Genomic DNA, 16,202 nt, shown 5'->3' with positions numbered 1-16,202 from the left:
TTTGGTTATATTCAGATCCTTTGGAGATGTTACTTGTGGCTAAATTTATTGTTTCCCGAGTCAGTTTGACTTGCTTTAATGTTTTCAGCAGAACTAGTGGTTCACCCATTTGCTTTCAATCTATTTTCCATTTTTCTTTATTATATGTTAGATGTTCTATGTGATTTTGTTGCTGGGTGTGGATACTTTGTTAGGGATTTACTGGGGGGCACCTAAAGGTTGGAGTTTATGGAGAAATGTGAAGAAACAGTTATATGATACTATTGTTATGCTTATGGTTGAAAAGATGATTGTCTTTTTTGTACAATGAACCATGCAATTTGATTTAAGTGTTTGGTTTTTCCATTGTGTTTGTGATGGCGTGAAAGGTTAGAAACAAGTGATTCACATAGGAATAAAAAACTAGGTGAATTTACAACAGAGGAAAGCCTTTTCTCTGACTTGAATTTTATTTTAAACCACTTTGGAAACCAATTGTTTGGTTTGACTATTGCTTCAATGACACTATTCACTTTTATTATAACTCTGGAGATTGTGTTTTTTCAACGAGTGTAATGAGTTTCCTACAAGAATTTCAGAACACTTTCAATGAATCTAAAAAAGGATTTACATGTGTGATTAAACACACATTTCACAACAATTTGATAAGAAAACCTACACCCTAGGAACGAATATGATTGACAGGTAACCAAAAACATCTCTATAAAGCATTCTAGAAGACAATAATGAATTTAAAAAGTTCCCCTAATGTTGAGAGACTTGGCTGGATCATTTGCAACTTAATTCTAATTTCTTTTCACAATAACTTCTCAAACAAAATGACAATCAATTTTTTTGTTTGTTTTTTTTTGGAACATTGGATTTAGGCAATTTGAAGTGCTATTTGATTGTCACAATAGGAGTTCATTTATTAAATCTCATCAAATTTTAATTCTTGGATTTGATCCTCAAAAGTTTGCATGCGATTGAAGGCATTCTGCTATACTCAGCTTTAACACTAAATTAAACGACTACATTTTGTTTCTTGCTTTTCTAGGAAACAATATTGTCTCCAATAGATACACAATACATAGTAGAATCCCTATCTATGAAAGACCCTGCCCAATAAGCATCATAGTATCCAAAAATTTGGATATTTCGTTTATCTTTATACAAAGATCCTCATCTCGAGGTACCTGAGAATATGAATTACAACATCCTAGTGATGAAGATAAGTTGCTTGCATGAGTTAATTAACAACTCCAATAGTAGAGCATATATCAGGTCTAGTATCATGATGTGAATGAGCTTTTCAATAAGTTTTCTATATCTTTTTGGATCTAAAGGTTCAATAAGTTTTCTATATCTTTTGAAGGTTCTCCTTGATCTTCATTTCTTTTTCATTAGGGTCCTTAACTATATTATTAATTGACCTACAATCAATTACGTCTTTCCCTTTCAAGATACACGGAGCATACTTCATTTGGGAATTAACAGTACATTTGGGAAGTTTAATGGCCAAAACATATTTTTGACATCCAAGGTCTTTAGTTAGAAAGTGGCTGCATAAATGTTTTTCCAGCTGGGATAGTTCGGCAGCATCATTCCTTTGAACACATTTATCAAGAGGTGTGACAATGACCAAGCTCGTAGAGGTTGTTTGAACCTATTAAATTCTAGGAAGAAGAGAAATAGAGCTGGAACCGTGTGTTCCTGAGATAGCACTGGTGCTTTATTTATATTGAGAAGAATGAATCAATATAATAAATAGAGGAAATTTGATATTCTAACAACAAAGATACGATAATAAATAATAACATTCCTAATATATATATATATATATATATATATGTATATATATATATTTTATTATATAGGATCAATTTCATTGTTACTATAATTATAGCACTCCCCCTAAAGTTAGAGCATATAAGTTTTGTATGACATGTTACAACAAAATAACAGCTTTACAAAATGTTCTAAAAGACACTAATAAACTTCTAACATTTTTACATTTTTTAAGTATTAAATCTTTATTTAATTGTCTATCTTTGTTAATGTTTGCTTATGTTTAATTTTATAATTTATTGTTTTTTGGTTAGGCACCCAAAACAGGACGAGGAATGCAAGGGGCAAAACTGTCTAGATCTCCTCGTGGGATTCCCCAACAATCATCTAGTGGTCCATGGGATAACATTGTCAAATTTTTGGATTCACTCATGAGCAAACTTCGTGGAAATCATGTACGTTTTATTGTTTTAGTGGTCTTTGACTTTGTTAATGTGTTTGATTCATTGTATACATTTCTCCATTTGTTGTATTCTTTTATACTATCCTTAATTTCGTGCACTGGAGGTTAAGTTTTTCGTGTATATTTGTTGTGCACCTTTCATTTTTTCTTGAAACAATCCTTTCTTAGTGCTATACAACCTTGTTAATGGCACTCTAATAAAGTGAAGCTTCATGTGGATATATGCTTTTATCATAACGACACCAAACCAGATCATATTAATTCCAATTCAATTACTTGGATACCGATTCAATGTTTATTTAGATTTTAAAATGTTCAAAATTAATGTTCATCTTAAGAAATTGTTTGGTCAACACATTTTTTCAGTTGGCCTTTGTCGGGTTATATTCAACTTGGCCTTGCCCAATCAAGGTGTTGTTGACTCAACCTCTGCCAGGGCATTATCAACTCGACTAAGGCGTCAAATTATGTTTTAAAACCAAATTTATGATCTAACTATAATTGTTCAACAAAACTAGTCTTATAACCACTTTAAATTGGGTTCAAAAATTCTTACCAACTTTGTCCAATTACATGGATATGGATTGGGTTTGTTTTTCAAACTTTAATGGTCAAGCTATGGACATGCTTCTTTATAAGCTCCTTCTAAGAGAAATATATTAAAAAAGAAAGTTTAAATTACCTCCATAAGTTAAAATTAGTGTATGCTTGAACTATATTGTATAAACTCTTTCATATAGCTTCTCTAATTTTTTGTTTTTAACATGTGCAAAGCTAATTTTAGCTTATGGAAAAGTTAGATCCATTTATTTCCTATTTTTTCTCCCTTAAAGGCCTTATGGAGAAGTTTGTTCAAACATACCCTTTATCAATGGTAAGTAAAAGCATATTTGGTTAAAATCACTCTATAGTTACGTGTGACATAACTGGCATCTAAGGCTTTGGTTAAACCTGATCAAAAGCTGGAATGAGCGCCCAGGGTGGCTAATAGGCTGACCGTCATTGACTTGTATAAATAAAAGAAAATTCTCTTTCTACCCTTCTTTTATGATATCCAGTGTCTTTGAGGTTTCTTTAACCTTATTTCTTGTTTTGTATTTTGAATCATTGGGATTTTCACATTACCATAATTAAATCCTTTAAAATATAGATATAAAAATATGCTAAAATGAACAGGAGGATTCTAAAGATATATTTTCCTAATTTCTATGGAGATATTAAGTATATTTGTATCCTAATAATCCGTTATTTACAACATAAACATGTAAAGATACTATTAATGACAACCACATAGTAAAAAAGAGTAGTTGTATGTGTATTGTTAGATGTAATGGGCTTAGGTCCTTATCTTTGTATTTTCTTATTTATAAAGGCATAACCATACGCGTTCAATACACACAAAGGATTCAGCCTAAGCCTTTCTCTCTTTTATCTTAATATGGTTTCTAGAGTTAGGTTTAATCCTTGCCTCCCCGGTGACCCACTGTTCACTAGTGTTAAATTTTTGCCGCCATCACTCTGCCACCATCAATGTGCCTTGTCACTGCCATTTGTTCCGGCGACACCATGGTTGAGATTGTCCAGGCTAGGCGACACCATGGTTGACAACCTATTGTACTTACTACCATGGTGAAATTGTACACTTCATTGTATTCTACAGTATTTGATGCATTCAAGATGTTGATTTTGTGGTTTGGAACATATTTTTCTAGATGTTGATTCTGTGGGTTGGATCTAATAATTTTTGGAGTACATATAAATGATGATTTTTCTGGTTGTGGATATAATTGCTCTATTAGTGCTAACAAGTTTCAACCATTCACAGTGTCTAACTTTTATGTCTTGCCTAAAATTTACTTGTTTAGGTGCCATCCTTCTTCATCCGTAAACTAGTTACACAGGTGTTTTCATTCATCAATATTACACTCTTCAACAGGTAAAAACTATGATTGTTCTTGTATATTAAAGTCATTAATTTACTTTGTTTCTTATCTTCCTGTGTTTAGTTTTTTCACTTTTTTTTAAAATTCCATCAATATTTAGTCTTCTTTTGCGTCGGGAATGTTGCACTTTCTCAAATGGTGAATATGTGAAGTCTGGTCTAGCCGAACTGGAAAAATGGATAGTCAATGCAAAGGAGGAGGTAGATTGACATTTTTATACTTTTGAAATTTTAGCTTTATGGGTTACTAAGTACTTGTGAAATGTAGTATGCAGGGACATCCTGGCATGAGCTCAATTACATACGACAAGCTGTTGGGTTCTTGGTATAAAAATTGTCTTATTTTGGTTGGACTTCAATGGTGTCAAAAGAGTTGTTATCTCTCTTATCTTTAATTTCCTTTGTTTGAATTCTGCAGGTAATACACCAGAAAAGAAAGAAATCTTTGGAAGAGATTCGAAAAGATCTTTGTCCGGTATGATTGTTAAATTATCGTATTGTCCAATTTATCATATTCTCTAAACTTTGTTGTTGCAATGCTAGTCATCCAACTTCAGTCTTTCTTGAAACAGTTTTTTTAATCATCATTCAAGATGTAATTTTGTGTTTCAATCACGAGGTGCATAGGCCATAATTATTTTAGTCCAGTTGTTTTGAACAGATTAAATGTGTAGGTGAAACATCTTAGATGCGAGTTGGGGTAAAAGGAATTTGATTATGTGAAAACCAATATATGGATGTTAATATGATAGGACATTGAAAATAAATTACTTTTTATGTATTTGTACAAAAGCTTATATCCTTGTTACAGTGATGTTCAGATTACGAGAATGCCAAAAACAAATGTGTTTACGCATTTCCTTAGATCACTCACTAATGAAAGAATTAGGATAGTGCAAACACTTCAAGGCGTCCTCCATTTTTGTCCTACTCAGTCTTTCCACCATTCTTCTCTTTTTCCAGCTTCCCTCTCCAATTTCCTCTCTATTATCGTGGTAACGTCGAAGGAATCGACTAAAAGTTTACTCAATTATTAATAGTAATACATTTATTTGTTGAAAATTTTATTTTTAAAACAATTATGCAAGTATCTTCATTACCAATGCCTCTCAGATTCACTTGTTCTAACAATATGGAACAAACAGTTAATTGCCTTCCTTCCACTATTGAGGGAGCATGTTTGGTTTCTTTCATAGCAAAGATCCTCCTATTATCCCATTTGTTAGTGTTAGAATCTTCTACATATGTTAGAACCTTATAGATGCGTGTAGTAATTTTTTATGTTAAGAATAGTTATGTTAGTAGCCTAAAGTAAGGTAAATGAATATTCTATAATTATGTTTTCTGTCCTATAAATTGAATAGCTCTGCTGTAGTATAAACTCATAAAATACATCATCTGCCTTCTCAATTTTACTCTTCTCAACATGGTATCGGAGCCTGATGAGAAGACAACTCTAATCCATGCTTTTCTTGTGGGCCCATTGCCCATAGGTGTATAACTTTAGACATCATGTATGTTTTTCAGTTTCTAGTATTTTTCTTTTGTGTTTCATTATCCACCACTAGAGACATTTTGACAAGTATTTTCCAGTCAGGGATTGCCACCAATGCCTTCGATTGTCATGCGATGTTCAACACCAATAGCCATTGTGTCCTTAGAGCATTTTTGCTCTTCGATCATTGCACTCTCTTGCGGCCATGACACCCTTTGAGCATTTTTTCTCTCTTGTCACCATCCTCCCCGAGCATGTTGTTGCTCTTCAGTAGTCATTGCATCTACAAGCAATTTTGCTTTTCGGTGGTTATTGTGTCTCCAAGCATTTTTGCTCTTAAGTAGTTGCTCCCTTTGAGCATTTTTGCACATCTACAGTTATTGCACTCTTTGGGCATATTTTTTGTTCTCAGATAGTCGCTTTGACTTCTTGAGTATTTTTGTTCTGCAATAGTTGTTGTGTCTTGCAACATTTTCTACGCTCTCCAAACAATTTCTTTCCTCTTGAACATTCTTATTTGCTCCTTGCTAGTCACTATGTGCTCTAACGTAACCTGTAGAGATATTTTAGGAAGTTTTAGATTTTATTCTTATTAGTTTTAATTTTGTATTATTAAAAAGTGGACTTATAAAACCGGTTTATAAAATGAGGTTTACACTTACTTGTGTACTATGAAATGACGTTAAGATCTGTCAGCTTGTGCGGTGGTCCAATATTAGTCTGATAGCGGGTGGTGTGATAAACCTAACAAACTCTTGCTAGGATAGACTCTAAATGACTCTGATATCATATTAAGAAGTGGACTTTAAGTTTAACTCAACCTTATAAAATCGGCTTATAATATGAGGTTTGTACTCACTTATATACTTTGAAATGTCCTCATTTCTAATCAATGTGAAATCTCCAACATGTATATTTTTATATTTTTTGTTTTTATTTTTAGCATAACAAACCCACAATCTAAGGGAACCTATTTATTAGAGTAGGCATTGTTTATTTCCAAAAATAGCCATCTAATCTATTCATATTTCCTATACATGTAATGAAAAATAATAAGAAAAAAATTATTTTCTTTCAAACTTGAGATGGTATCAAAGTGCTTGTTCCTTGGGAGCCTATGATCATGTAAATTAATTGTAACCTTAATTGTTGTGTAATCCTAATTGCAACCTTCATTGTTCCACGGTTTGAGTCTTTGAACTCCTTGTGTGTTTGTCCTTCATTGTTGAGCACTATTGCAACCTTCATTGCTGCATCAAATCCATGTTTATAATTTTTTTGTAATGGCTATAATCGAAAATGGAGACAAACCCCGCAATGTGGGAGAGTTGCAAAATGTTCATTTAGCTTATTGATTGAATGGAGAAAATTATCTGAAGTGGTCTGAACTCAATAAAACCATTTTGAAAGGGAAAGGAAAGGCTAGCCATTTAACTGTTGATGCTCCTTTTGAAGATGATCATACTTTCAAGTCCTCGAATGAAGAAGACTTTATGATAATGGCGTGATTATGGAATTCAACGGTTCCAAAAATCAATTACACATGTATGTTTCTTAATTCAACTAAAGTAATATGGATTGCAATAGAGCAATTCTATTATGAGGCAAAAGATGTTGCACAAATATATGATGAAAAGGTAAAAACCATGTCTGTGAAGTAAGCTACTGAGTATGTTAATCAGCTTTGTTGTGTAATTTTGTAGAGATAATTATTCCATAATTAGTGTAGATTTTGTTTTCTATTTTTTAGGACAAATTTGATATCTTTTGGTGATTTGATTTGTATAGCTTTAATTGCTAATTATTTCTTTCCTTAATTAGGTTCTAAATAATTTAAAAATTTATATTGTAATCACATTTGTAGTGGGATTGTAATGGAAAAATTTATAAACTATTTATAAATTAATCTATTTGCAAAGCTCAATTGGTTTTGATGGACTCCCTTAGTAAGACATCTAACTCTTCTTTCTTAACCATGAGTGGTAAGAATTCTAGCTTCTTTTCCTTTATTACTCCTAGTAGTGGGAATATCTAGATTATAGACTCTGGTTCTACTAACCATATGACACCTCATTGCTTTTATTTTTCATCCTACACTGCTTTATCTATTAACCAACATATTAATGTTGCTAATGGTTCCAATATCCACGTTACTAGTTGTTGTAACATCCACCTTCAACCTTCCTTTCTATTAAAACATGTGATTCATGTTCCCACACTATCAAACTATCTAATAACCTCTTGTCTATTCCTAAGGTTATCCAAGATTTAAATTATGCGATGGTATGTTTTTTATTCCCATTGTGTTTTCCAAGATCTTGCCACGGGAAAGACAATTGGAATTGCTAAATAGTAGGGCGGGTGATACTACTTATAGCATGAAGAAAATAAAGAGTGTGCCAGACTGTAGGCACTCACTTATAATCTTTAGCCATACCCTGAATCTTGGTCATCCTCTCAGATGTGGCTTCAACACGGACGTCTTGGTCATCCTACATTTTAGTTTAAAAGAATCGTTTAATAGTTATTTAGCTTCAATTTCTACTATGCAAAAAAAATGGAAGATTTTGTTACGATTAAAGTCACCTAGAGCATGATTTGGGAGTGTTGGAAATTCCACATCGACTAGAGATTAAGACATTTCATAGTATATAAGTGGGTGCAAGCTTTACTTTATAAGCCGATTTTATGAGGTTGAGTTTGACTTAAAGTCTATTTTTTAATATGGTATCAGAGCTATTTCGAGCCTATCATTTCGAGCCTATTTCGATTTTAGCAATTGTTTGTTGGGCTTATCAGGTCACCCACTATCGGGCCGTTTGTTTCACATCGATAGAGATTAGAACATTTCATAGTATATAAGTGGGTGCAAACCTCTCCTTATAAGTCGGTTTTTATGAGGTTGAGTTAGACTTAAAGTCCACTTTTTAATAGGGAGGTTTATCAAAGTCACGATGAGTTTTAATACAAAGAGAGTCAAGGGGACCACACTTTTATCAAGCATTTTGATTCAAGAGGAGTAACAATTTTATTTAGAAAGTTAAAATATTTTCTAGGAATTGAAGTTTCTCGTTCCCAAAAAGAGATCTTCATATCTCAAAAAAAGTATATTATTGATTTGCTAAAAGAAACCGGTAGAACAGCTTGCAAACCAGCAAACACACTAGTTGATCCTAATACAAAGTTGGGAAGTGAAGAGGATGGTCTGGCTGTACATAAAGAAATGTACCAAAGACTTGTAGGAAGACTTATTTATCTATCTCACACCAAACCAGATATTGCTTTCTTTGAGCCTAGTAAGTCAATTTATGCATCAACCAAAGGAAACACATTTAAGCTACTCTTAGAATTGTCGAGTATTTAAAAGGGACAGGGATATCAAGAAGAGAAATTTTGTTAAAAAAGAAACAAAAATATTAGTCTTGAAGCATATATTGATGTTGAACATTTCTTAGACCATAGTTTATATTATTATGTTATTATGTTATTGATTCTGTTATTATTTTAATTTTGTATATTTTATTGTATAACAGTCCCACAATCTAAGGGATTAAGCCTAATTCAACCTTATAAAATCGGTTCTCATAAGGTGAGATTTGCAATTACTTATATATTATGTAATGTTCTTATTTATAGTTGATGTGGGATCTCCAACACACACTCTTCACGCCAAGACTGCCAACTCTTGCTATATATTTATGGGTGATCCGATAGCAGGTGGCATGATAAGCTCAACAAACTCTCGTTAGGATAAGCTCTAAATGACTTTGATACCATGTTAAGGAGTAGACTTTAAGCCTAACTCAACCTTATAAAATTAGCTCATAAAGTGAGGTTCGCAATCACTTATATACTATGATATAATAATTGGAGATGACCCTATAATTGAAGTTGTCCTCTTTTGGCAACCACTATGTGCCTGACTTACGACCAACCACTGACATGTGTCACTAACTCGTCAGCACATCATCTTCATACACTTGCACCAAATTGATGTGTGAAGCTTTGTCATTATTTACTTTGTCAGCTCCAATAACCAAGAAACATGTCTCGAGATCTTGTGTTGATTACATTTGTATCAAGTTTGATTTGTATGCTACAGCTTGAGAAAGTATTAAAAATATGATTTGAAAGTACAAGACATATTGAAATTGATTGTTAATTTTGTGAGGAAAGAAGTCATGCCCTAGAAAAGAAATGATGTCTGACAAAGTATCAACTAGCGTAGATATTCATTAAGTCAACCAGGGGTCCTCATATTAACTACATATCTAATGAGTTTGGTGCATATCGAGGAAGTATCAACTATCATATATATTCAGTAAGTCACTAAGGAAGGGGTCATCATATTAACTACATATGTAATAAGTTTGGTAAATATGGCCTACATGCTCTACCTTGATGGAGTGTTAGAATCTTGTAGATACGTTATAACCCTATAGATATAGTCACGGTTGATGTTAGGATAATTAGATTGATTCAATATTTTTGTTATTAGCCTAAAATAGTGTAATTGATCATATAAATCGAATAGCTTTATTGTGGCTTAAACCCACAGAATTCATTATATGCCTTCTCGATTTCTCTAATTAGCATATGTCCAATTCCCTGCATGTGTAATGTTATGAATACAAAATCTTGATGTACAATTCATCTAAGCATATAAAATTTGTAAATAATGCTAATGCCTTTCTTCATCAGGCATTGACAGTGAGGCAAATCTATGTAATAAGTTTGGTAAATATGGCCTACATGCTCTACCTTGATGGAGTGTTAGAATCTTGTAGATACGTTATAACCCTATAGATATAGTCACGGTTGATGTTAGGATAATTAGATTGATTCAATATTTTTGTTATTAGCCTAAAATAGTGTAATTGATCATATAAATCGAATAGCTTTATTGTGGCTTAAACCCACAGAATTCATTATATGCCTTCTCGATTTCTCTAATTAGCATATGTCCAATTCCCTGCATGTGTAATGTTATGAATACAAAATCTTGATGTACAATTCATCTAAGCATATAAAATTTGTAAATAATGCTAATGCCTTTCTTCATCAGGCATTGACAGTGAGGCAAATCTATCGAATCAGTACGATGTACTGGGATGACAAGTATGGAACCCAAAGTGTGTCCAATGAGGCAAGTTTTGTTTTTAATTTATTCAAAAGAACTATTATTGTAGTTTCATTAGACTTCTGAACAATATATGGTAAACAGGTGGTTAGTGAAATGAGGGAAATTGTCAGCAAGGACAATCAGGTCCTGCCCTCAAATTCTTTCTTATTGGATGATGATCTGAGGTACACTACCTTCTCTCATCCAAGTTCTTTTCACTTGTAGTTTTAACATGATTATTGTATGAATCAATATGAATGATTTCCCTGCTTCTGTGTTTTTCTGGCCTGTTTTTACTTCAACAGGATTTCTGATTCTTATTCCAGTTTTTTAAAATTGAAATTATAATACCGAAAAAGCAAGGTCTTTTTTTACATTTTTTTTATAAAACAGGATACTTCTTTTTTTACCTGCTAGTTTATTGTTAGATGAAGCTTAATAAGTATGTCAAGCAGCATAACTCTTAACCGGTGTACTTTGCAGTTCAGTTGGTTGCATTTTTGTTTGGTGGTCTTGTAGTTTAGAATTTTCAATTGAGTACTGTGACGCTCATGGACGCTCTATCTAATGCTTATGAGAATTACCTGCTGTTAGACATTACCAATGCTTGTTAGTCTAATTGAATGCACGCATAAGAAAATGCTGATGTGGCGTCTTGGGGAGAGAGAGAGGGAAATGTGAACTTTCTTCAATTCAGTTAGAATAAAATAAATGGATAAATTTGTACTACTCTTTAACCCATCTAAAAATCATTAAGATCTAAACCTGCATATAAGTTGTTGTGCACATTGCATGTTACAACTTACAAATAAAAAGTCGCAGGTGTGATTCCTTACACAATTTCGCAGATGAAATTTAAAATTGCTCCAAGTTAGTAATAAGGAACTGTTTTTGCATCTCAAGAGTCAAACAGCCACCGTTTGTGATTCCTGTCTTATTTAACCTTATTTTCTTCGCTGCAGCATTCCTTTCTCTGCTGAAGACATAGATATGGCTATTCCTGCCATAGATCTTGATGAGATTCATCTTCCAGAATTCGTGTCCGAATATTCCTGCGCTCAGTTTCTTAGTTCACATCAGAAGTAACTGGTCTACGAATTCATCTCTGGATTTTGATGACAATGCTAATACGGTATCTGCACTGGAAACACAAGTTTCTCTCACGTGGACAGCTATCTTGGTTGTTTACATTGTGCGCTTGCTGTATACGATGCCAGAGATAGAAGAGTGATTCTCTTGGTTGATTGTAATCTCCCCCTCTAAATTACATAGTTCAACCAACGTTTTGTAATTAATTACCCATAGTATATAAATCACATTGCAAGCCTGGGACGCTGCCTCTATTATTTTGCCATCCACCCACTTAGGTATATTTATTATTGATTTTCATGTTGTATTCTATGTAGGTATGCAATTGTAACTAGGCTATGGCCAAAATTAAATTTCATTCATTCCTGTAAATATTAACATCATTTAATTTTGCCCATTCCAGTTCTAAATTTACTTTCACCTTGAGCAATTTTTGTGTTTTGAAGCACAGCAGTATGGGCATTTAGTGCCATAAATGCCACTAATTTTAAAGCATTCCCTTTAAAAATACCTTGATTTTATTCCAATTGGAATGTTGATGATCATTGTTTTGCTTCTGGTTTGATTGTTGTATAATTTGGCAGCGAATGACAGACTAACATACAGTTAATTTTTCTATGATTAAAACTATTTAGTTCATTTCTTCGATTTTAGTTCTTGTATATGGAACCTGTAAGGTTAATCCATCCTTTATTTTGTGGTGGTTTATATCTGTCAATTTTATTTAGTTGTTTGTTCTTGCCAATATTCGGCATGGTCTATCGATAAAAGAAGAAAATTTGTGGTACTTCAATGTAGAAATCAAGTAAATTGCTTAACTTTCTTCGTATTTGTACTCAGATTAAGATGGAAACAGTTACAGAAATCAAGTGAATTGGTTAACATTGGATAGATATTTTAGCACAATAATTAAAACAAATAAGTTTTAATACAAAAAAGTAATTACATGTGTTTTATTTAAATTTTGTTAATTAAGATAATTAAATGTGTTTAAAATTACTAGTAACTCTTTCAAATTAATTATATATTTTAATGGTAATTTTTCTTTAATAAACAATCCTTCTCACGGATAATAAACCTTTTAGTTATCCGTTAACATTCATTCTCTTTCTACGGAAACTACGTCGAACTGTCAATCGTGAAACAAGTACTCAAAAGGGTGATTTGAGTTTTCATTTTGAAGGTATTGTATAGATTATAAAGTTGAAAACTTAAGAATATAGGTGTCAGAAAAAAGTTTCAATAAAATCCAAATTTTTAAATTCAGAATCATAAATTTAGAGAGGACAATTTGATGAATATACATCTAACGATTGAAAAGTTAAATATTTAAAAATTAAAAAAAGGCAAATATCGATAATATATAATTTTAAGAAGAGAGAGGTCTTCACTAGTAGACATTTCTTTTGGTTTCAACTTTATATGCCATTTGGCAATGACACAAGAAAAGTGTTATCCATGTTTTTTCAAGGATTGATTCATTAAGTGTATAATGTCCCTTTGCCAATTTGACTGAATGCCAAGTAAGAAGATTTAAGATGAGAATTGTTATAGATATCTTGATTTACCATTATTACCGAAGCGAAAAGCAAAATAGGGAAGAGTTAATGCTCCATATCATATCCTACTCAAGTTAATTCCAAGATGAGGCAAAAGGCTTGTTTTTCTACACAACTTGCTTCCTCCAACAAATAGGAGGGGAGCAAGATATTCATTCAAATAAATAACCCTTAATAGTTAAAATCACATAGCTTGTTATCATCTTTACTATGATGGATGAGCTGTCTCATTTCCGATGGAAGTACTTGAAATCTTCATGGTTGCAGCAATGGCACAATGCTGCTGTAGATCAGCCAGGGAAAATGATCTCCAGGAAGACAAATTCTGCAGCGAAGGAGAGGATGGGCATGCCCCAGAAGCCACTCTACTTCTCGGATGAAGCGCTGGTAATGACGACAACGATGAGGGTGATGGTATCGAGTTTGAGCTGGAACCAGAGTCTTCTTCACTTGTAATGCTACTACTGCTGTCAGAATTATTCATGGCAACAGCTAGAGCCAGATTGCTTCTACTCAAACTGATTGATCTCTTGCAAATGGCACCACCAATAAACCTTAGAGGGTAGCTTCTATTCTTGTCCAAAACATTATTCAATGCCATTAAATTCCTACGCTTCCTGGTGTAGGCATTCTCTGGCTTTGCAATGTCTTTCGCTGAGGGGGAAGATGCTACATCAGCCAGGCTAGTGAATGACTTTGACTTGCCACCATAAAACTTTGAGATGCTTCTCCTGCTCAACCACAACCAATTCATTAATTACAAACATCATCAGAAGCAAGACAAACAACAGATAGATTAGATGTAAGCAACCAAACCAGACATCTGTCACATTAAAAAGTTTTTTGAAAGCAGCTATGTTGAGAGAATGTTTAATCTCTAGGACCTTGATTATGTTAAGTCCAACAAAATGGACTTTCGACAAATAAACAATTTGGCCATATCTAAATATTTCTTTCTTCTTTTAACCTAAATCTACAGATGCACCTAAAACAAACTCAAAAGGGAAGGAATTGGAGTAAAATACAACTTGTCTTGTTTAGGACAATTACAAGTGACCCAAAGAGTTTCACATAAATCAAGTTTATAGCTGAATTTCCGGGAAGACCAGATTCAAATTCAACACCCAAAGAGGCAGAAACTTCGTGGGCAAAGAAGAAAACAAATCAATACAAATGGCAGTTTGGCATCAGAAAATGAACATTTCCAACTCCTAAATAAAGAAAAATTATAAATATACACTCACTATCAGCCCAATATTTTTTTTCTTACTTTATTACACAGATCATTATTCTCTATTTGTTTTCTTCCTTCCTAATTCTTCTATTTCCACTCCAATTTGGTTGGATGCTTATCATCACCCAGAAAAGAAAGCAATAACCTCACAAATGAATCTACTTAACAAAACAATAAAATAAAAAAACTAACACCATGCAATAAAAGAGAAGGATCTAAAACTAGTATCACAGAAAAAAAAAAAGGGCACTAATAAAGGTTCATGTAGTGTTAGTTACCTTATGGGAAGAACCTCTTCCAAGGTTTCCATAGAATGCAAAGGTCCACGGTAGACACTTTCCACCTCGTTTTCTCCTCCCTCCGCAGATCTCTCCGACGACACGTCGCTGTTCCTCCCGATCGACGACGACGTACTACACTCCTCCTCCGCCCCATCTCCCCCCGGCGCGTGAAACAATAGGGCGCGTGACATCATCAGCAAGCAAAGAAAGAGAAAGAGAAAGAGAAAGAAGAAGTTGGAATTGCAATGGATAGACACAAGCACACGACATAGCGATCTTTATAGATTTGTTGGCCTATTTATAATTTTGGCAAGAAAAAACTGAAAAGGTATTTGGCTTCTAGAATGTTACGCGTTTTTTGTTGGAAGGTTAAAATGTTGTGGATAAGGCATGGAACAACGTTGTATCAATTGCTTTTGTTTTTTTTATATATTCATTTTTATTATTACTTGGCCTTATCCTCTTCCACTACAACCACTTGATAAAGTCAAACACAGTTTTTTCTTAATATAAACTATTAAGGATTCGTTACAATCATGTATATCTCTTCTCTCTTAACTTTTCATCTCCATTTTTTCATCGTTTTATTTTTTACAGGTTACAAATTTTATAATTTTTTAATCTATTTTTTGTACATTTATTGTGTTTTTTTTACTAATTAAGTTCTGAATTTAACCTATTCGTTTAAAGTGTTATTGAAAAAATAAAATATATGTAAATATGTGAATACGAAACTAAAACTATGAAAACAAAAGTTGAGAAAATTAAAATTGCATATTAGAAATTAAAAGATGGTTAAAGTTATTATTTTGTTAACTATTAATTAAATTCCATAAAAGTTATTTAGTTCATTTGAAATTGAGTTTGAATTAGGTAAATAAAGTTTTTAGTTTAATTTTTTTAGATAAAATGTAATTAGAAAATGAATATATGAGTGGTTTTTTATAAAAAGTATTTATTAGTAAATTTAATAGATATTTTGAAATTGTTAAAATAAAATTAATAAAAAAATTATTCAGATTGCTGACGGCTTATGTTGTAACATATTTGATTTTGGTGTAGAGTATATTTAAAAGTAATTGGCTAATTATGTATTTGAAATTATGTCATTAGTATTTTTATTTTTTTTAGTTATAAATAAACAATAAGGTTGTTATTCACTACATGAAAATCAAGTTAAAATTTTAAATGAATGTATATCACTAATTTTAAAGTACTTTATGATATTATTATTGTACGAATGCGTGACT

At 32.6% G+C, this 16,202-nt stretch overlaps 2 protein-coding genes across 4 annotated transcripts in view; one reads left to right on the top strand and one right to left on the bottom strand.

Moving 5' to 3' along the window:
• LOC137817585 (myosin-15) overlaps window positions 1–12,292 on the top strand; it is a 42,938-nt gene extending 30,646 nt beyond the window's left edge. For all 3 annotated transcript variants that reach the window (XM_090298631.1, XM_090298633.1, XM_090298635.1), the window contains 8 exons: window positions 2,082–2,222; window positions 4,096–4,166; window positions 4,274–4,373; window positions 4,441–4,497; window positions 4,591–4,647; window positions 10,733–10,813; window positions 10,892–10,974; window positions 11,752–12,292. In XM_090298631.1, coding sequence (XP_090154757.1) covers window positions 2,082–2,222; window positions 4,096–4,166; window positions 4,274–4,373; window positions 4,441–4,497; window positions 4,591–4,647; window positions 10,733–10,813; window positions 10,892–10,974; window positions 11,752–11,875 — 714 coding nt within the window. In that variant the 3' untranslated portion in view covers window positions 11,876–12,292. The remainder of the gene's footprint in view (window positions 1–2,081; window positions 2,223–4,095; window positions 4,167–4,273; window positions 4,374–4,440; window positions 4,498–4,590; window positions 4,648–10,732; window positions 10,814–10,891; window positions 10,975–11,751) is intronic.
• A 1,180-nt stretch (window positions 12,293–13,472) lies between these two features.
• On the bottom strand, window positions 13,473–15,349 carry LOC137816658 (protein OXIDATIVE STRESS 3 LIKE 1). The gene is made up of 2 exons (XM_068619895.1): window positions 14,950–15,349; window positions 13,473–14,168 (listed from the first exon to the last, which is right to left on the bottom strand). Exons 1-2 carry the CDS (start codon window positions 15,144–15,146, stop codon window positions 13,646–13,648), a joined length of 720 nt encoding a protein of 239 aa, XP_068475996.1. The 5' UTR covers window positions 15,147–15,349; the 3' UTR covers window positions 13,473–13,645.
• Window positions 15,350–16,202: the final 853 nt, after the last annotated feature.

This window comes from Phaseolus vulgaris, chromosome 1 (assembly GCF_051622355.1).
Source record: "Phaseolus vulgaris cultivar YP4 chromosome 1, ASM5162235v1, whole genome shotgun sequence".
Taxonomy (NCBI): domain Eukaryota; kingdom Viridiplantae; phylum Streptophyta; class Magnoliopsida; order Fabales; family Fabaceae; genus Phaseolus; species Phaseolus vulgaris.
The sequence above is the reverse complement of the archived record's forward strand: the minus strand, read 5'-3'. Positions and strand labels throughout refer to the sequence as shown.